Source organism: Diceros bicornis, chromosome 36 (assembly GCF_020826845.1).
Source record: "Diceros bicornis minor isolate mBicDic1 chromosome 36, mDicBic1.mat.cur, whole genome shotgun sequence".
NCBI lineage: Eukaryota > Metazoa > Chordata > Mammalia > Perissodactyla > Rhinocerotidae > Diceros > Diceros bicornis.
The window spans coordinates 12,754,392-12,771,725 of record NC_080775.1 but is presented as its reverse complement, the minus strand read 5'-3'; the positions used below and the strand labels follow the sequence as shown (position 1 = coordinate 12,771,725).

The following is a 17,334-nucleotide window of genomic DNA, read 5'->3' as shown; positions in this document are numbered from 1 at the left end:
CCCACAAGACAATGCATTACAAAAGAAAATAGGACATACCAGAGAAGAAACAAAGGGGGAAAGTACATCCAGAAATGGGCTGAAATGGCAGAACTGACTTAATTTAGACTGAAAGATGCTGAAATGCATAAGTGAGAAAGATCGTGGAATCACCTTGTACAGACAGCTTATTTTTTTTTGCGGTGAGGAAGATTAGCCCTGAGCTAACACCTGCCAATCCTCCTCTTTTTGCTGAGGAAGACTGGCCCTGGGCTAACATCCGTGCCCATCTTCCTCTACTTTATACGTGGGACTCCTGCCACAGCATGGCTTGAAGAGTGGTGCGTAGGTCCATGCCCAGGATCCGAACCAGCGAACCCCGGGGCCACCAAAGCAGAGCGTGTGAACTTAACCACTGTGCCACCGGGCTGGCCCTACAGATAGCTTTTTTAAGTATACGATCTCTACTTCATTTCATTAAGGCACTATCCATTTCTTGTTCACTCTGCCACATAACAATCTCAAAGTACTTACATATGTAGAATACTCAGCCCAGAGAATGACATGTACATTTCATTAGAAAGCACTGTTTTCCAAAATAACTCGTAATACATAAAAGTAAGATAAACCAAGGTTCTTTAAGGACAGACACTATCTACTGGCATGGCTTAGGTCCTGCCAAAGAACTGGAGGATGAAGATGATAATCTCTGTCTTTGCCAGTGTCTGTAATGTGCAAAAACACAAGAAGCCACAACTAGCTATTAGTGATGATCACCTTCCCCCACAGACACTGGATGCTCTACACTACCACCACGAAATTGTATTGAAATGGACATGAGTGATTACACTTCCGCAATTAGCCAAAAGGTGACTACACTATCTTTTTATAAAACCTCTCAAAATGATGGCAGTCACTGATGTTTGATGGAATAATTCAGAAATTCTCAAGGGCAGATGTTTGCTACCCAAGTACCACTTTGGACTACTTGGAAAGTAAATGTGAATTAGGAAAGTCTTCACCTCTAATGCAAAATGAATCTCAATCACATCAGGAAAATTCCTAGAATCCCTTTTTCCCTTTCCTTTCCCACCTCAATCCAAGCCACCCTCCCAGATATATTGGCATTTTATGATCATCTATGTTGGAGTATTCATTTTCAAGCAATGCTTTTGCTGCCACTTGTCTTTTCTTGCGTTGCAGAATTTCACCCATGATACTGCCAATTCAAGGCTGGGGGTCTCCTCTACTTCCTTTCTAGCTTCTCCCAAATGCCCACTAGTTGGCCAATGGGTGCACAGCTGGGGTTTGCAGTTTTTCATTCATTCAACATCTGAACAGCTATGTAAGTATATATGTGAATATACGTGGTGTTACACATTTAGGAGAGGGCCCTCAAAAGATCCCCATCAGACGAGGCCTTGTCCCTAAGGCTTATACAACCTTCTATACAGTGAGTTTTCAGTAAACGCTACAGAACGACTGAAATGAAAATTTTAAGAAAAACGCTGTGCTACCAATCGCACTCCTTTTCTCCCCTAAAATACATGCCATGCATCACTTTTTAAAAAATAAGTCAGGGAGCTGTATTCATCCCAACTAATATGCAGAGGAAGGGTGATTTGGGAATAAAAATAGGAGCTTCCTAAGCTCCTGAAAAATTAAAAGTGGTCCAGGTTTCGCCCGGGTCCCTAACTCGCCGCCTCCAAGCCCACGGCCTGTCCGCGCCGTCCTCCGCTCCTCGCCACCTATCGAGCGCAAACCCCGGGCCTCCGGGGCCGCCCGGGAAGGCCTCGCACGGCTGCAGGAGCCTCGGCGGAGGGCCCCGGCCCGCGCGCTCCCCGGCGACCCGCGCCTCCGGGCCCCCGGGGCTGGGCGACCCCGAGCGGGCGCCCGCCCCACCGCCCGCAGCCCGTCGGGGCCCGCGCCCCCGGCCAGAGCCGCGCCGCCGCTACTCACTGCCCATGGCGGCGGCTGGGGAGACCCGGCGGGGCACGGCGGCCTCGGCGCGGCCTTCGCTCCGGTCCCGCGGCTCGGGCCTCGGCGGCCGCTCCCGACACGCTCCGGCCGGCCCCGCGCAGGCTCCGCCCCGGCCACGTGACCCGCGCGCCCGCCCCGCCTGACCCCGCCCCCTGACGGGGCCCCCGCCGCCGGCGCAGCCGACGTCCGCCGCGTTGTCATGGCTACCGCCGGCGCTCCAGAGGGCGCGCTCCGGGGCGGATGGGGAGCCGGGAGCCCCTCCGAGGCCACGGCGGCCCTGGCCTTGCCTCTCGGAGCGCCTGTCCGAGCTCAGTGTCAAGCAGTGGCCGTTTCCTCCACTGCCACGTCCGGCCCAGGCCAAAGCCCGGCCAAAGCGGCCGCCCGAGGAGCGCGGGCCGCGGTTCCGTCCCCAGGCCTGGAGCTGAGCCGCCCGAGAGCCCGCGTGACCCGAACCACCTTTTTATTTTGCTTCCATCTTACTGGAAGTTTTCAAAAATTTGTGACAGCTTGTCTCTAGTTAATAGCTTGTGAACTCTCCACTCTCTCTACTACTTGGGCTCCTTCAGCTTCTCCGAAATACAGAGATGAGGATTTTGTCCGTCTGGACCAGTCTCCTTTTACCCCTTTTTGGAGAGCGTGGGGTAAGGGAAAGCATACAGTCCTAGAAATCTGCCGGCCCTACGTGTTAATCCCTCCTCTACTTGTTAATGGCTTGGGGCAATTCACCTTTCTGAGCTACATCGGTAAATGAAGAATAATAGCCACCTCCCAGGTGTGAAAATTAAAGGAAGAGGTTGACATGTAGAAGGCCCTCAAATTTATTTTCCTTGCTCAAATTTTAAACTCCTGCAAGCTACCTTCTGCTGAAACAAGCTATTTCAAAGGTCCCCAATGACCTATAATCACCAAATCCAATGATCTGTTCTAGTGCTTAGGTCTGTGTCCAAGAAGGAAACAAAATACTTGTGTGTGTGCACACTGACAAGGATTCTTTCTTTGAACACGCTCTAGTCAGGATCCTCTGAGCCCTTTCTCCACTAGGGCCTTACTTTGGCCTATAAAGACTAAAAACACCAACATAGTTTCTAACAGCTCCATCCCCAGGATGATACTAGCCACCTTCAAGTATCTGCCTGGGAAAGCTCAAGGCTGCCAAAAGATTTACTGTTTGTACCCGCCAACACGTGAGGATAGGGTCTCTGTCTCTCAGCCTCTGTGGGAAGGTAGGAGCCTAACTTTCATGAGCACCAGTTACCAAATCCAGATGTGTTTCACATGGACCAAACTCTCCTTCCAGCTTTTTGTAATTTTTCACTCCCATGACTCTACTGAGCCTCCCTCACCGCCTCCCTAGTCCCTCATTCTCCTTTTTAAAACTCCAGTCACTTCCGTACAAATCAAAGTTGAGTTTAGTTCTCTGTGGACTCCTTTCCCTACTAAAATAGTATATTACTGATTAAAATGTGTTGTTATCACTTTAGTTAGTGTCTGGCTTTGTTTATCTTTGAACATACACACGCACTCGTATACACATACACATGCACACACACATACACATATACATACGGCAATTTAGACTGGGCTCGCATGGCTCTCTGCTCCACTTGGGGTCATCTGAGACAGCTCCAAGGCCAGGGCCTTGAATTATCGGAAGGCTCTCACAAGCCTGGTGTTTGATACTAGCTGTCAGCTAAGAGCTCAGCGGAAGTTGTCGGCTAAGACACCTCCACTGGGGTTTTCCACGTGGCCTGGGCTTCCCCACAACATGGCAGCTGGGTACCAAGTCATGTCCTTGGAAGTCACCCAGCATCATTTTCAGTGCATTGTGTTTGTAGAGGCAGCCATCAAGTCCTGGTCGATTGCGAGAGGGAAGGGAAATAGACTCCACCTCTAAGCGGAGATGTGGCAAGGTTCTGGAATAGCAGGTGGGACACAAAATACTGCTCTGGCCACTTTTGGAAAATACAATCTACCATAGTCATAATCTCACATTCTGTGACTTCATTCTTACCTCATTCTACTTGGTATTAGTCATTTTCCTACTTGCCTAATCTCCCCTACTACATCATGAACTTCTGGATGGCAGGGAGGGTCTTAATTTTTGTATCATCCACAGTAACCTATAAGTGGTCGACTTAAATATAGTTTTGACAGTAGATTGTGAGCTAATTTCATGAGAATAACATCCCTTCAATAAAGATGCAGCAAATTGAAAATCTACTTGACAGGAAGAGAAGAGTGGCCTGTACCTCTCCTTACTGCCTATTTCTGGGACAGCTCCATGTTTCAAGTTAGAGCCTGGGAATAAGCTTTGACACTCGAGATAACTTTGGTGAATTACCCTTCCAAGATTCTTCAGTCTTTCTACTACTACATGCTACTCAGGACTTTTCTTTGTGTAACCACAATATGCCACCTAATCGACATCTATCATAAACATCACTCTACCTTGACCTCCCATGTTGTTGTAGCATATCCCGCAAGAACGTTCCTCGCTCTACATATAAAATGCTTTCTCTTCGCAAATAAATTGTTAGTCCATTGAGGACAGTGGGCAACCCATTTTATCTTTTACTCCTATGTATTTCTAGTGTGCAGAACAATGCCATATATGCAATAGGTGTCTAATAAACTACTTATTGAGGAAATACCATTGTACTCTTATAGGGTCATTTCTTGTTTTTGTTTAATTGTAGCTGGTTCTCCATATGAGTCAGAGAAGACACAGGGAAATAACACTAAATATACTTTTATTAAAAGTTTTCTAAATAACAGAAACAAACTCATAGATGCAAAGAACAAACTAGTGGTCGCCAGAGAGGAGGGGAGTGGAGGGATGGGCAAAATAGGTGAAGGAGATTAAGAAGTACAAACTTCCAGTTATAAGATAAATAAGTCATGGAGATAGAATGTACCGCATAGGGAATATAGTCAATAATATTGTAATAACTTTGTATGGTGACAGATGGTTACTAGACTTGTCATGGTGATCATTTTGTGATGTATATGTCGATTTACTACGTTGTACATCTGAGACTAACATAATATTGTATGTCAACTACACTACAATAAAAAATTTTCTAAAATTAACTGATTTTGCAATTGGCAGTGGGGAAATAGTCTGCTTTAGATTGTGCTTTATCAGATATAAATGCAAACATGACAATGAATTACTACTTCCATAGAGTACTTTAGGAGTTGTTTGTGTAATAGTGTGTTATAAATATTGAGGATTTAAATATTTTGTCGAATTTTCCCAAAAATATAATAGTTTTAGCCTGAACCTTACGAGAAGCTGAAGATGAAAACTAAATATCCAAGTACATTCCAGAGAAATGTACGTAAAACTTTTGGAACCTCAAGACTCAGAAGTCTTGATTCTTAATCTGTGACTTCCTTCCTGTGTAACCTCTAATTTCCTTAAACTGTATTTCCTCAATTTTGTAAAAAGGATACTGTTTCTATTGTCAGTCAAGGAATTTTAAAAAGTAATAAAACTTCAAAGGTAATCCAGTCAGACTAAAAAAGGCTATGCTTTAGAATATTTTTCCTTATAGTATGTGTATGAAAAACAAGGAAAACTGAGCAAAATGGTTCTTATAAAGAAGGAAATTTTATTTTACTAAGAATAATGTATCATTTTAAACAAAATGAAAATTCTTTCACGGTTGTTAATATTTCTATTCACTGAATACCCAATTTGAACTCATCTTCATTGAATATGAAATTTAGCCTAGTTGTAAATGGGATACAAATATCACATTATCAAATTTTTAAGAGGAACAAAGTAAAATATTTTTATTTTACTTTATTATAATATTTTTATCCCATGCTTTATTATGGGAGTATTTGATTGGGAATTCTTCAAATGGTCCCTTCCTCCAAGGTAATTCAAAATGCTGACCCATATTGCAGTGGTGATTGCGAGTAAGAAGGTTAAGATACAGAAGACACATTTCATGGCTCAAGTTGGAGAAGATGTAACAAGAAACCATAAACAGACTAGTGAGGTGTAAAGTTAGAAATGTGTAGAGATCGAAACTAAAGTACAAAAAAAAACCTAGACTTTGAAATTTTTTAACTCAAGAAACCAAGAGCTCTGAAAACAATGACGCTGTGCTTTTATTTTTTTATAATTCAATATACAACATTGATAACAGTTTTCATTAAATAGAACTTTGTAATTTTACTGATTTACATGAGTGGCACTAAATTACATGATCTGTAAGGCTTGACACAGGAAGGAAGCATTAAGGTGTACAGAAATAAAAGGGATAGTGAATATCACAGAAATGTTATATCAATACACTAATGCACACATTTAAGATGTGAATCATGAATCTACTGCTGCAGCCAGAACAACCTCTACATTGATTGTGAAAGACATAACCAGCTGCCAGTAAAAGTGGAGGGGGCGTTCCAGTGGCTTGGTACTTCCCCCATGGTTTCTGAGAACAACAGTGTCACCGCACAAGAATGGTAGATGACAGAGCCTCTGCAGCACCACGCCACGTAAAGCTACAGTTTGCTGCTGTCTAGTTACGCTTCCAGTGCTAAATTTAATTTCAGAATAAGGGAATGGGTTGGTGATCTCTAGAAATCCCCAAGTACCTGGTGTTGGGAAGTCCCCCCTGTCAAAGTTAAATACCACAAATAAACATCACACCACAGCAGGGACTTTTAGAGGCAAGACTGATTAACCAAGGGCGGAAATACCCATATCAGACACCCAAAGTAAATTAAAAATATTAAGATATCATTACTAGAACAATTTAGGGGGAAAAAAAGATATAGACTATGGCAAAGTAGACCACAAATCAATTTCACTGTAGCTAAAACTCCTTAACTTAGTAATACCATGCTAGAGGATCATACACCCAGAGTTTATATTTAATAGGACCTGTACTTAAGGATAATGGGTAAAACAATGATCTTGAAGGACACAAATCAATTTAGTTTTGCTACAGTGTTTGGTGAAACATTTTTCACAGTGGCTGGAAAGCAGCACCAGAGATGACATAAAACAAAAATAGTGGTGGTCACAGGACTTTGAATAAAATTAACGAAAGTGACATGCACCAAACAAATCATTGAGGTAATCTATATGTAGATGTAAATTCAGGCTAAAGAACTTTTCCTGGGTATATAAAGTTAATTAGAAAGAGGGGAGCCTGAAAAAATCTGGATAAGGGCGTAGCTATACAACTCACTCAGATCTAACCAAAAGAAACATTAGTGTATTTTTAAGGATAAAAGTTACTTGTTGGTGGAGGGTGGGGGCGGGGGGGCCCAGCCCTGTGGTGTAGTGGTTAAGTTTGTGCACTCTGCTTCAGTGGCCGAGGTTTGTGGGTTTGGATCCTGGGTGCAGACCTCCACACCGCTCATCAAGTCATGCTGAGGCAGTGTCCCACATACAAAATAGAGGAAGATTAGCACAGATGTCAGCTCAGGGCCAATCTTCCTCACCAGAAAAAAAAAAGTTACTTTTCGGATTCCTGTACTGATGAACGATTCCCTTGACTATTCCACATATTCCAAATTAAACTGTCCTCATCAGTCCCAACATCTTAGAGGAATCCAGTCTTCTCATGTTACCTAACAGAAGGAGGAGAGAATAGAAGAAGGCCTTTCCTTCTATGGCAGTTTTTTTAAAGGAAGTAGGGTTTCTTCAAAGGACTTCAGCAAGCGAAGGTCTTGGTGAGGACATCTCCATGCTGCTGCAGGTGAACGGTGCCAATTCCGACAGCGGGTGCTGGCAAAGGGGGTCTGCTCACAAGACGGAGCTATCATTGAAGCAGAAAAGAAAATGACATTTTGATGAGATCAGAGCTCTGCTTAGTTCTCCCAAGGAGGTGCATATATTTCTCTTAGCTTATTTAACCATAAATCACTTTTTTCGAAAAATAATGAGTTACCTATAACAGATTGGAGGGAGATATATGTCACAACTAAAAACTAATAACTAAATTTCAGGTATGAAATTTAGGTACAAATTCTTGAATTTGTCTTATTTTTCAGTAACTATTAGTTGGTTTTAATTGTAGAGTTTCCTAAGTTAGAACTATTTACATGTGAAAATGATTTGAGCCTAGCAAACTAGTTTCGAATGAGTGAACTGAGTTCTAATCAAAGCAGAATAGAAAGACACAGAAGCACAATTGCTCTTCTCATTGTTTTTCCTTTCTTAAAGCAGAATCAAGATTTGGCCTTTGATGTATACCAGCTGTATGGATGGGCCTGGAACAAGTGTTCTTGGGTGCGTGTACTGTTGTGAAACAGGCCTGCTCATCACCCTGCTCATCGCCCTGTTCCCCCAGGGCTTGGATGCTTTAGGACAAGAGTGCTGAGCAGGCTAATAGGAAAGTACACGACAGGTAAGGGTGTTTACCGTTTTGAGTATAACTACTTTTTTTTTTACGTGATAGTAGTATGTACATGTATATAGCTCAATAAACACTCAGCATTTTATTCTGAAAGAACAGCAAAAGACTAGATTTTATATTTTAGTTTACCTTGAACAGAACGGGACTGATGATAGGGGATAACTCACTTGTTGGCACTGCAGGAGAGACAAGACACACAAGACATTCCAAGAGAGAAAGAGGCATTACCTTGCAGGCCAGCTGCTTTTCAAACCTGGGAGAAACAAAAAACCACGGACCCATGTTCTGAGGCTCCTCCTGACTCCAAATAAAATCTATAAAAGAAGAAATTTCATCTCACTACCTCAAGTAAACACATACAACATACATACACACACACACACTATATATATATATGTATACATCTGTACGTACACTATATTCTCTCTATATATATATCCTCAAGTAAGTATATGCCTTTCCAATATGGCAGAGGGTCACTTTTTTTTGACAAAGGCATAGTCATGTATCCACCACCATAATCATGATAACAGAACAATTCTATCAACCCTCCAAATTCTCTCATCCGGTCCCTTTGTACTCAACTCCTCCTCCCACCCCTAACCTCTTGCAACCACTGATCTTTTCTCTCTCCTTACAGTTTTGCCTTTTCCAGAATGTCAGACAAATGGAATCATAGTATGTAACCTTTAGCGGCTTCCTTGAATTAGCAAAATCCATTTGTGATTTTGTGGATAGCAATAGTTCACTCTTTTATTGTTGAGTGGTGAGATATTGCATGGATGTACCACAGACTGTTTATTCATTCACTGGTTGAAGGACATTTTGGTTGTTCCCAATTTGGGCAATTATGAATGAAGCTGCCATAAACATTCACATACGGATTTTTCTGTGAACCTGTTTTCCTTTCTCTTGGGTAAATACCTAGGAGTGGGACAGCTGACTGGTATGTAACTCTCTGGGTAACTGTATAAGAAACTGACAAACTGTTTTCCAGTGTGGCTGTACTAGTTTGCATTCCCACCAGCAGTGAATGAGAGTTCCATTGCCCTGTTTCCTCATCAGCACTCAATATTGTCAATTTGTTGTTTTGTTTTCATTTTAGCCATTCCGGTAGGTGTGTAGCTGTATTTCATTTTGGCTTAATTTGCATTTCCCTTGTCCCTAATTATGTCGAGCATCTTTTCATATGGTTATTTGCCATCCAGTTCTTTGGTAAAGCGGCTGTTCAATTCTTTTGCGCATTTTGAAAAACTGAATTATATGTTTTTGTACTGTTGAGTTTTAAGAGCTCTTTAAACATTCTGGATAGTCCTTTGTCAGATATGTATTTGGAAATATTTTCTCCCAGGTTGTGGCTTGTCTTTTTGTTTTCCTTGCAGTGCCTTTTTGATAAAGTCCAATTTTTCTTTAATGGAACGTGCTTTTGGTGATATATCTGAGAATTTTTTGCCTAACCCAAAATCATGAAGATTTTCTCCTAGAAGTTTTATAGTTTTATGCTGCACATTTAGGTCTACGATCAATTTTGAGTTAATTTCTGTAAAAGGTGTTTATAGATGTCCAGTTATTCCAGTGCCATTTGTTGGAAAGGCTTATCTTTTATAATTATACTGGATTTATCATAAATCATAGTATAGCATTGATTCCCTCCAAACTCTCAAGAAATTAGATGTCTTAGATGAGAGAAGGGGGAGACTGAAAGGGACACCAAAAAAGACATGGAGACACTGGCTCTCCTAGTATAATTTTCATCTCTCCAGATTCCATGAGATTCTATTTTCTAATAATGCTCACTGCCCCCATAACCTCTTTTCATTAGAGATGGTCTGAATAGGTTTCAGACCTCTGAAAACCAAAGAACTCTAGCAAGAATGACCCTTTACCTTTAACATGTCTATATTTGCTCATCTCCTGTTGTAATGAATCCAATGGGAAAGGGCAGAGTTCCTCTATTCGGATGATGGCAAAGTCATGCTTCTTGGCCTCCAAAGATTCTCTCTGCTTCAGTAGGGCATAGAAATGTTTGCCACTGCAGAACACTAGACTCTTAACACTGTTGGGTGGAAAAGGGACAATAGGGCGGGGGAGAAATATCTTCAAGTAAGAAGTGTATCAGAAGAAAGGGGAGACCATGTACATTTAAATGCTTCACTACTGAAGCAGTGGGGGCTTTGTAGTTGGGTTCAGCCACATGCTATGCCACGGCAAGCCTTCTTTAGCTACACAGGCCCCCAAAGTTCACTCTTCCAAGCATACTCTCACTCCTACCCCGCTGACGTAGAGGACTTATACCAGGATAGAGGAGATTTGAGCCACTTTGGGTTCCTCAACAAGAACTAGTTTTCCCACTCACTAAAATTCCACTGCAGAGGATGAAAACAGAGATACACATCACATTACTTTTTTGGATCCACAGATGAATCACCAATGACCGGTTTGAATGTTGTTCCTGGTGCCATTTCTTGAAGAGTTGACACAGCTGCCTAAGGAGGGGGAAGAAAAGCCATAAATCTATCAACCAATGGAAAGGAGCTGAAGATGCTTTTACTTATAAGGGATCTTTACCAAGAAATAGTATCAAAATTCTCACCTAGGACTATAAGTAAACATATGTACTCATAAACATAGTATCTTTCCAAAAGATATGAGTTCTGTATACTTCAGAACAAAATTATTTTTCCAAAGTTACATAAGATTGCCTTTCTTCTGGTGCCACAATAAAATTTTAAGAATCAAAATTTCAGTTTGATCATATGACTTTATTATCAATAAAAAATATGTTTTAATTTTGGGGGATTAGAAACAACATTTTATACAATTTATATTGTAAACCAAAACAGCTAAGCTAGGGAAATTATTTCTGTCTTTAGGATTTTGACTATAATTTATAAGTGAAACCTTATCAGGTCAGAACAAGTAGGAACAATACATGAATATTTGTGTGAGAAAAAGAAATTTTATTAATGAGCTCAATTTAAGTAAATACTTGTTGCAAAGAGCTTAGAGTAGAAAACTGATGCAGCCAAAGCTGGGGATTTGCTCCCTTTTGCTGTCATCTAGTTAATTTCCCTAATCTAGTCCTAAATGAGTATATGACATTTTGACATTTGCCCTCCCCATTGAGGGAAGCCACAGTGATGCAGGGAAATTGTGATATAACTTAAAAATTAACATTAACTATTCAACTATTCTTATTACTAAATAATATGTGATCTTTCTCCATTCTGAACCCTTTGTCAGTCCCCACTTCCTATGGTAGGAATCAAAAGAAGCTGGGGTTTAGAGTTGGGTGGGATTTAGGTACCACTTGATGGGCAAACTCCCTATAGTCCTGAGGTATGTTTGCTACATGGCAAGTCACGTCCAAGTATGCCATCAAAAGAAAGGGTTGACTTATATTCTGAGAGATCACTTGTACCAATAATCCAATTTTCAGGAAGAAATCAGAATTCAGGGGCCGGCCCCGTGGCATAGCAGTTAAGTGCGCGTGCTCCGCTGCTGGCAGCCCGGGTTTGGATCCCGGCCGCGCACCACTGCACCACTTGTCAGGCCATGCTGTGGCGGCGCCCCACATAAAGTGGAGGAAGATGGGCACGGATGTTAGCTCAGGGCCAGTCTTCCTCGGTAAAAAGAGGAGAATTGGCATGGATGTTAGCTCAGGGCTGATCTTCCTCACAAAAAAAAAAGAAAAGAAAAGAAATCAGAATTCAATAATGGTCATACTTTCAATTAATAAAAGGACTTATATGTTTAAGGAAGATATTTGACTACTTAATAAGAGTAGTTTTTCACCTGAAAATCTATAGGATAGCTGTTGATATTTTTTAAGGCTCCTAAGTAAGGCCTCTATATATTAGACCTAGCGCGAGGGGTGGAACATTAGAGCCGGAATACGAACTCTTATTCTCAATTTCAAACAGCAAAAGAAGTTCTCAATACTTAGTAACAAACATATACCATATTTAGTATCATTACATTCCTTTACAGCTATGATTGAGGGCGCAGTGACAACCTTAGGCGTACAGTGAAAATTGGGTCAAGAATCCCAGATGTATATACTTCTTGAAAATAAATTAGAGTAATTTTCATTTTGACTTGGCCCCTTTAACATCACTGTTTCAAAAGATCTGTGTCAAGAGCCCCATCAGCAATTATATACTGATTTGAGATTTTTTAATGCATTTCAAATTTCATAGTAGGTGCATCATTTTGCAAGGTGCATCATTTTAATTTTTTTTAAATTTTTATTTATTTATTTTTCCCCCAAAGCCCCAGTAGACAGTTGTATGTCATAGCTGCACATCCTTCTAGTTGCTGTATGTGGGACGCAGCCTCAGCATGGCGGGAGAAGCGGGTGCGTAGGTGTGCGCCGGGGATGCAAACCCGGGCCGCCAGCAGCGGAGCGTGCGCACTCAACCACTAAGCCACGGGGCCGGCCCAGGCGCATCATTTTAAACTGTCTCTGTCAAATAAAGAAGTTCTGTAGTGGTGTAATATCCTTCTCCATAAAATCTGTGGTTGCTACTACATAGTGTATTTTAAAATAGTTACTACTTTGCATTTTTAATTATGGGAATGCGCCCCAGGACAGAGGGAAAAATTTTACTCATGAAGTAAACTTATGCTGAAATAAATGTCAAATAGAAAAATGAAGAAAAAAAAAACAAAACAAAAAAAGAGCTCCATCAGAAAGCTGTGTAGAAGAGACAGCATTAATTTTTCTTGAAAGCATCCTGTGATGTTTCTAGGCTCATGAAGCCACCTCAAAATGTAAAGCGTTCATAGGGATGCTGGGTGAGAGAGAATAAATCGACCACACAAACGAACCACTGCCATTGGTGAAATAACTTGAAGTGCATTTCCTCCACCCTGACTCCCAGAGTCAGGACTAGGTGAGGCAGGTGTGGTGCCTGGAGTGCAAAATTTAAGGAGGCACTCCCTCTAGGATCATGCAAAAGCTGACTGTGAGAATATCTGCCTACTCTCCTCCAAATGGTAGGAACTGCTTAAAAATGCAACCAGCGAGGGGCCAGCCCTGATGGCCTAGTGGTTGAGTTTGGCACGCTCCACTTCACTGACCCGGGGTTTGGTTCTTGGGCATGGACCTACAGCACTCGTCAGTGGCCGTGCTGTGGAGGTGGCTCACATACAAAATAGAGGAAGATTGGCAACAGATGCTAGCTCAGGGACAATCTTTCTCAGCAAAAAAAAAAAAAACAACAAAAAAGCCACAACCAGTGAAAGCAAATAACTCACAACTTTCCTCAACACCCTTCAATTCCAAATATGCACCCTCAAACCTCTGTGAGAAGCACAAGATAGTCTTGAACAGCCAAATCCTCAACGACTTATTTCACCTCAGCAGTAACATCCAAATAAATGGAAAAGTTTTTTGACTGTTAATCCTGATTAAGACTCTCATATAAAACTGAAAAAAATTATAGCAGATGGGATAAATAAATATATGCCTACCAGTACTTATTCTGTCATTTGAAAACTAGAATATTTTTGCGACTTAAAAAATATATTGTGCACTTAACACTTAGTTCAGGTAAACCAAAAGAAAACTCACCCTTTTAAATCAGTGTAGCTAACAGAAAAAATCTAAATAAAAGTCAACGCATAATACCACTTCTTTTCATCAAAATACTTTAAATTTCCAACTTGCTACTATCCATATAGCAGTGTTTAGACCGTTTGGACTTTGAAACTTTTTCTACAAAATTATTTCTTCTCAGAGTGGGATTCCAGGGTGATGTCTGCTATCCCTGTCATTGATTACACTGAAACTGAGCACTACCTATATTTCCAGTTATTCTTTTTTTTTGCTGAGGAAGATTGGCCCTGAGCTAACATCAGCTGCCCATCTTCCTCTATTTTGTATGTGGGCTGCTGCCACAGCGTGGCCACTGACAGATGAGTGGTGTGGGTCCGTGCCTGGGAACCGAACCTGGGCCAGCGAAGCGGGTGCACGCCAAACTTAACCACTAGGCCACCGGGGCCAGCCTGTCCAGTTATTCTTGAGAGGTCAAAAAAAGAGAGCGAAAGCAGCATGGCCAACTCAAACTACAGAGATGTGTCTGTAATTTAGAACTAGAGTTAGACACAGAAATAGAGGAAAATGCAGCAGAAAAATGGAAAAGCAGAAAGGCGAACTAGCTTTTTCTTCTTTTTTTTTTCTCCTACTTACAGGGAACCTGAGTAACGTCTTAGGAGAAGCAACAATCAGGGGTTTTCTGAAGTTCCGGACCATTTGTCTCCGAAGCAAGTGGAAATACTGTGCAGGAGTAGTCGGGTGCACCACGAACATGTTCACCGTGTCTCCATCTACCCCCTCTTCTACGCTGTCACACATCTGGGAGAGAAGGGAAAGAAAGGAGCAGAATGTTCAGACCGTCTAATTCAATCATAATGATGTATGCTGTTCAAAGGGAAACCCAGGGCTCTCAGTCAGAAGGAGAAAAGATATTTCTCTTCATTATAGAAAAATACCAGCGGGTAAATTTATGACTTGTGAAGGTTAACCAGAGGAGAGGTCTAATGGCTTTCCCCATCTGCCCAAGTCTGTGTATTTTATAATTTTATTTATTTATTTATTTTTCCCCCCCAAAGCCCCGGTAGATAGTTGTACGGCATAGTTGCACATCCTTCTAGTTGCTGTATGTGGGACGCGGCCTCAGCATGGCCGGAGAAGCGGCGCGTCGGTGCACGCCTGGGATCCGAACCCTGGCCGACAGCATCGGAGCGGAGCACTCACTTGACATGAGTACAGCCATGTTTGGCCGCTCCATTGACCTACAGCCACCAGCACAAAAAGAAATATAAAAGCTGCTTTCTGTGTGGTGGGAACTGGCCTTTTCCCGGGAACTGGCCTTTCTCTCACGGAGGGAGTTGCAAGTTGTAACATTTCAAGGCTCTTGGAGCGTCGTAGCACGGGATGGACTGGCCATCTGTGCCGGGCTGGGACGATAACCAAAGAGAACAATGCACGTACACAACTACTGGGCCGGGATGTTAGCCAGGGGGCTCAGTGCACGTACGCCACTGATAACCATTTGTGCATGGAAACACTAAATGCTTGCTCTGCAAACTCTGTAATTGCTTACTCTGAAAATTACTGATGGTATAAAAACTGCTGGAAACTGAGACCTGGTGAGAGTTCCACCTGTGGAAGGGACACCTTGCCCAGGACGTGTGATCCTTGCCCAGCCATGTCGATTGACAGGGCTCTCCCGGCAGTGGGGCGTGGATGTTGTGAGTAACTGATTTGATGTGAAGCAATTGATTTGATATGAAGTAATTGATTTGATGTGTTCTCTTTTCGGTCAACCTGGTGTTTCTCTTTCTGGTTGATTTGTGTCATTTCTCTTCAGCCAATGTGGGTGTTTTCCCTTTCCAGTCGGGCTGATGTTTTTTCCCTCTTAATATTTGACCTATTTGGATCTGTTTGCAGACTATCGCCTTTACTATCCTCTATATAATAAAATATACCTTCAGTCCATTTGTTTGGAGTGGAAAGTGTCTTTTACGTCTCCGATCGAATCCCCGAACCTTTCATAACAACCACTAAGCCACAGGGCCGGCCCATGTTGTTGAATTTTCTTTTCTTTTTTTTTTGTGAGGAAGATCGGCCCTGAGCGAACATCTGCCGATCCTCTTCTTTTTTGCTGAGGAAGACTGGCCGTGGGCTAACATCCATGCCCATCTTCCTCCACTTTATATGGGACACCACCACAGCATGGCTTGCCAAGCGGTGCATTGGTGTGCACCCGGGATCCGAACCGGTGAACCCCAGGCCGCCGCAGCGGAGCGCACGCACTTAACTGCTTGCGCCACCCGGCTGACCCTCAAGTCTATGTATTTTAATATGGTTGTTCCCAAACACAGCTGATTGCAAGAAGCATCTGGAGAAGACCTTTTTTTTTTTTTTTTAAATTTTTTTTTCCCCCAAAGCCCCAGTAGATAGCTGTATGTCATAGCTGCACATCCTTCTAGTTGCTGTATGTGGGACGCGGCCTCAGCATGGCCGGACAAGCGGTGCATCGGTGCGCGCCCGGGATCCGAACCCGGGCCGCCAGTAGCGGAGCGCGCCCACTTAACCGCTAAGCCACGGGGCCGGCCCTGGATAGGACCTTTTAAAAATACAGATTCCAGGGGCCAGCCCCAGGGCCTAGTGGTTAAGTTTGGCATCCGTCACTTCGCAGCCCAGGTTTGGTTCCTGGGCGCAGACCTACACCACCTCGTCAGTGGCCATGCTGTGGCAGCGATCCACATACAAAACAGAGGAAGATTGGTACAGATGTTAGCTCAGGGCGAATCTTCCTCAGAAAAAAAAAAATTAAAAATTAAAAAAAAAATACAGATTCTGATTACTGTGGGGTTAAGATGGTGGAAGGAAGCACTAACAGAATCTCACTCTTCTAATGAAATAAACACAATTATAGTTTGGTTTTGTGTGTTTGCTCGTTTTTAAAGACAAAAACAAAATCAAAAGCAGAAACAAGATTGAAAAGTTGAGAGCAAATGTAGATCTTTCTCAACTTAAATGGGGTTACGTAATATCATAATATCGGTGGGGTTACCAATATTGACTTAGGATATCGGTAATTTTAATGTACAGGTAGATGACCCTTTCAACACCCTGCCTTCTTGGTTCCTTGAACTCATGTCCTCCCATAACTCTGTTCTCCATCCTACCTCCACAACCCATTCCTATGGTAGTAGCCTTGTTATGATCAATAACCTCTCCATAAGCTCTAGTCTATGCATTCCACTCTGACCAGCACTTCCTACCTTTCCAGCTCAACTCCCTTTACCACTGTGACTCCAGCAACCCGTCAACCCACTGATCTTATCACCTTTTCACTGACTTTTACTCTTTTCACATCTCCTTTCTCATCCTTATTTAGCCTAAATTCCAGAGTCAATCATTATAATCATTCTTTGGCATACACCCTTAACTCCCTTGACCCTTTCTCACTCCAAACCA

General features: G+C 42.4%; 2 protein-coding genes across 4 annotated transcripts in view; both read right to left on the bottom strand.

The window, feature by feature from the left end:
- The window catches only part of SEC61A2 (SEC61 translocon subunit alpha 2), a 213,507-nt gene that overhangs the window by 26,277 nt on the left and 169,896 nt on the right, over nucleotides 1–17,334 (bottom strand). Inside the window, exon 1 of one of the 3 annotated variants that reach the window (XM_058532419.1) lies at nucleotides 1,939–2,019. The exons of 1 other annotated variant lie outside the window; for it this stretch is intronic. In XM_058532419.1, coding sequence (XP_058388402.1) covers nucleotides 1,939–1,945 — 7 coding nt within the window. In that variant the 5' untranslated portion in view covers nucleotides 1,946–2,019. Of the gene's footprint in view, nucleotides 1–1,938; nucleotides 2,020–17,334 lie in introns of those variants that run through there. One more of the 3 variants, XM_058532420.1, reaches the window with a different exon arrangement.
- Nucleotides 5,638–17,334, bottom strand: part of DHTKD1 (dehydrogenase E1 and transketolase domain containing 1) — a 47,264-nt gene continuing 35,567 nt past the window's right edge. Inside the window, exons 13-17 of the mRNA XM_058532418.1 lie at nucleotides 14,536–14,700; nucleotides 10,746–10,828; nucleotides 10,229–10,398; nucleotides 8,571–8,656; nucleotides 5,638–7,742 (exon numbers count right to left, since the gene is read on the bottom strand). Coding sequence (XP_058388401.1) covers nucleotides 7,638–7,742; nucleotides 8,571–8,656; nucleotides 10,229–10,398; nucleotides 10,746–10,828; nucleotides 14,536–14,700 — 609 coding nt within the window. The 3' untranslated portion in view covers nucleotides 5,638–7,637. The remainder of the gene's footprint in view (nucleotides 7,743–8,570; nucleotides 8,657–10,228; nucleotides 10,399–10,745; nucleotides 10,829–14,535; nucleotides 14,701–17,334) is intronic.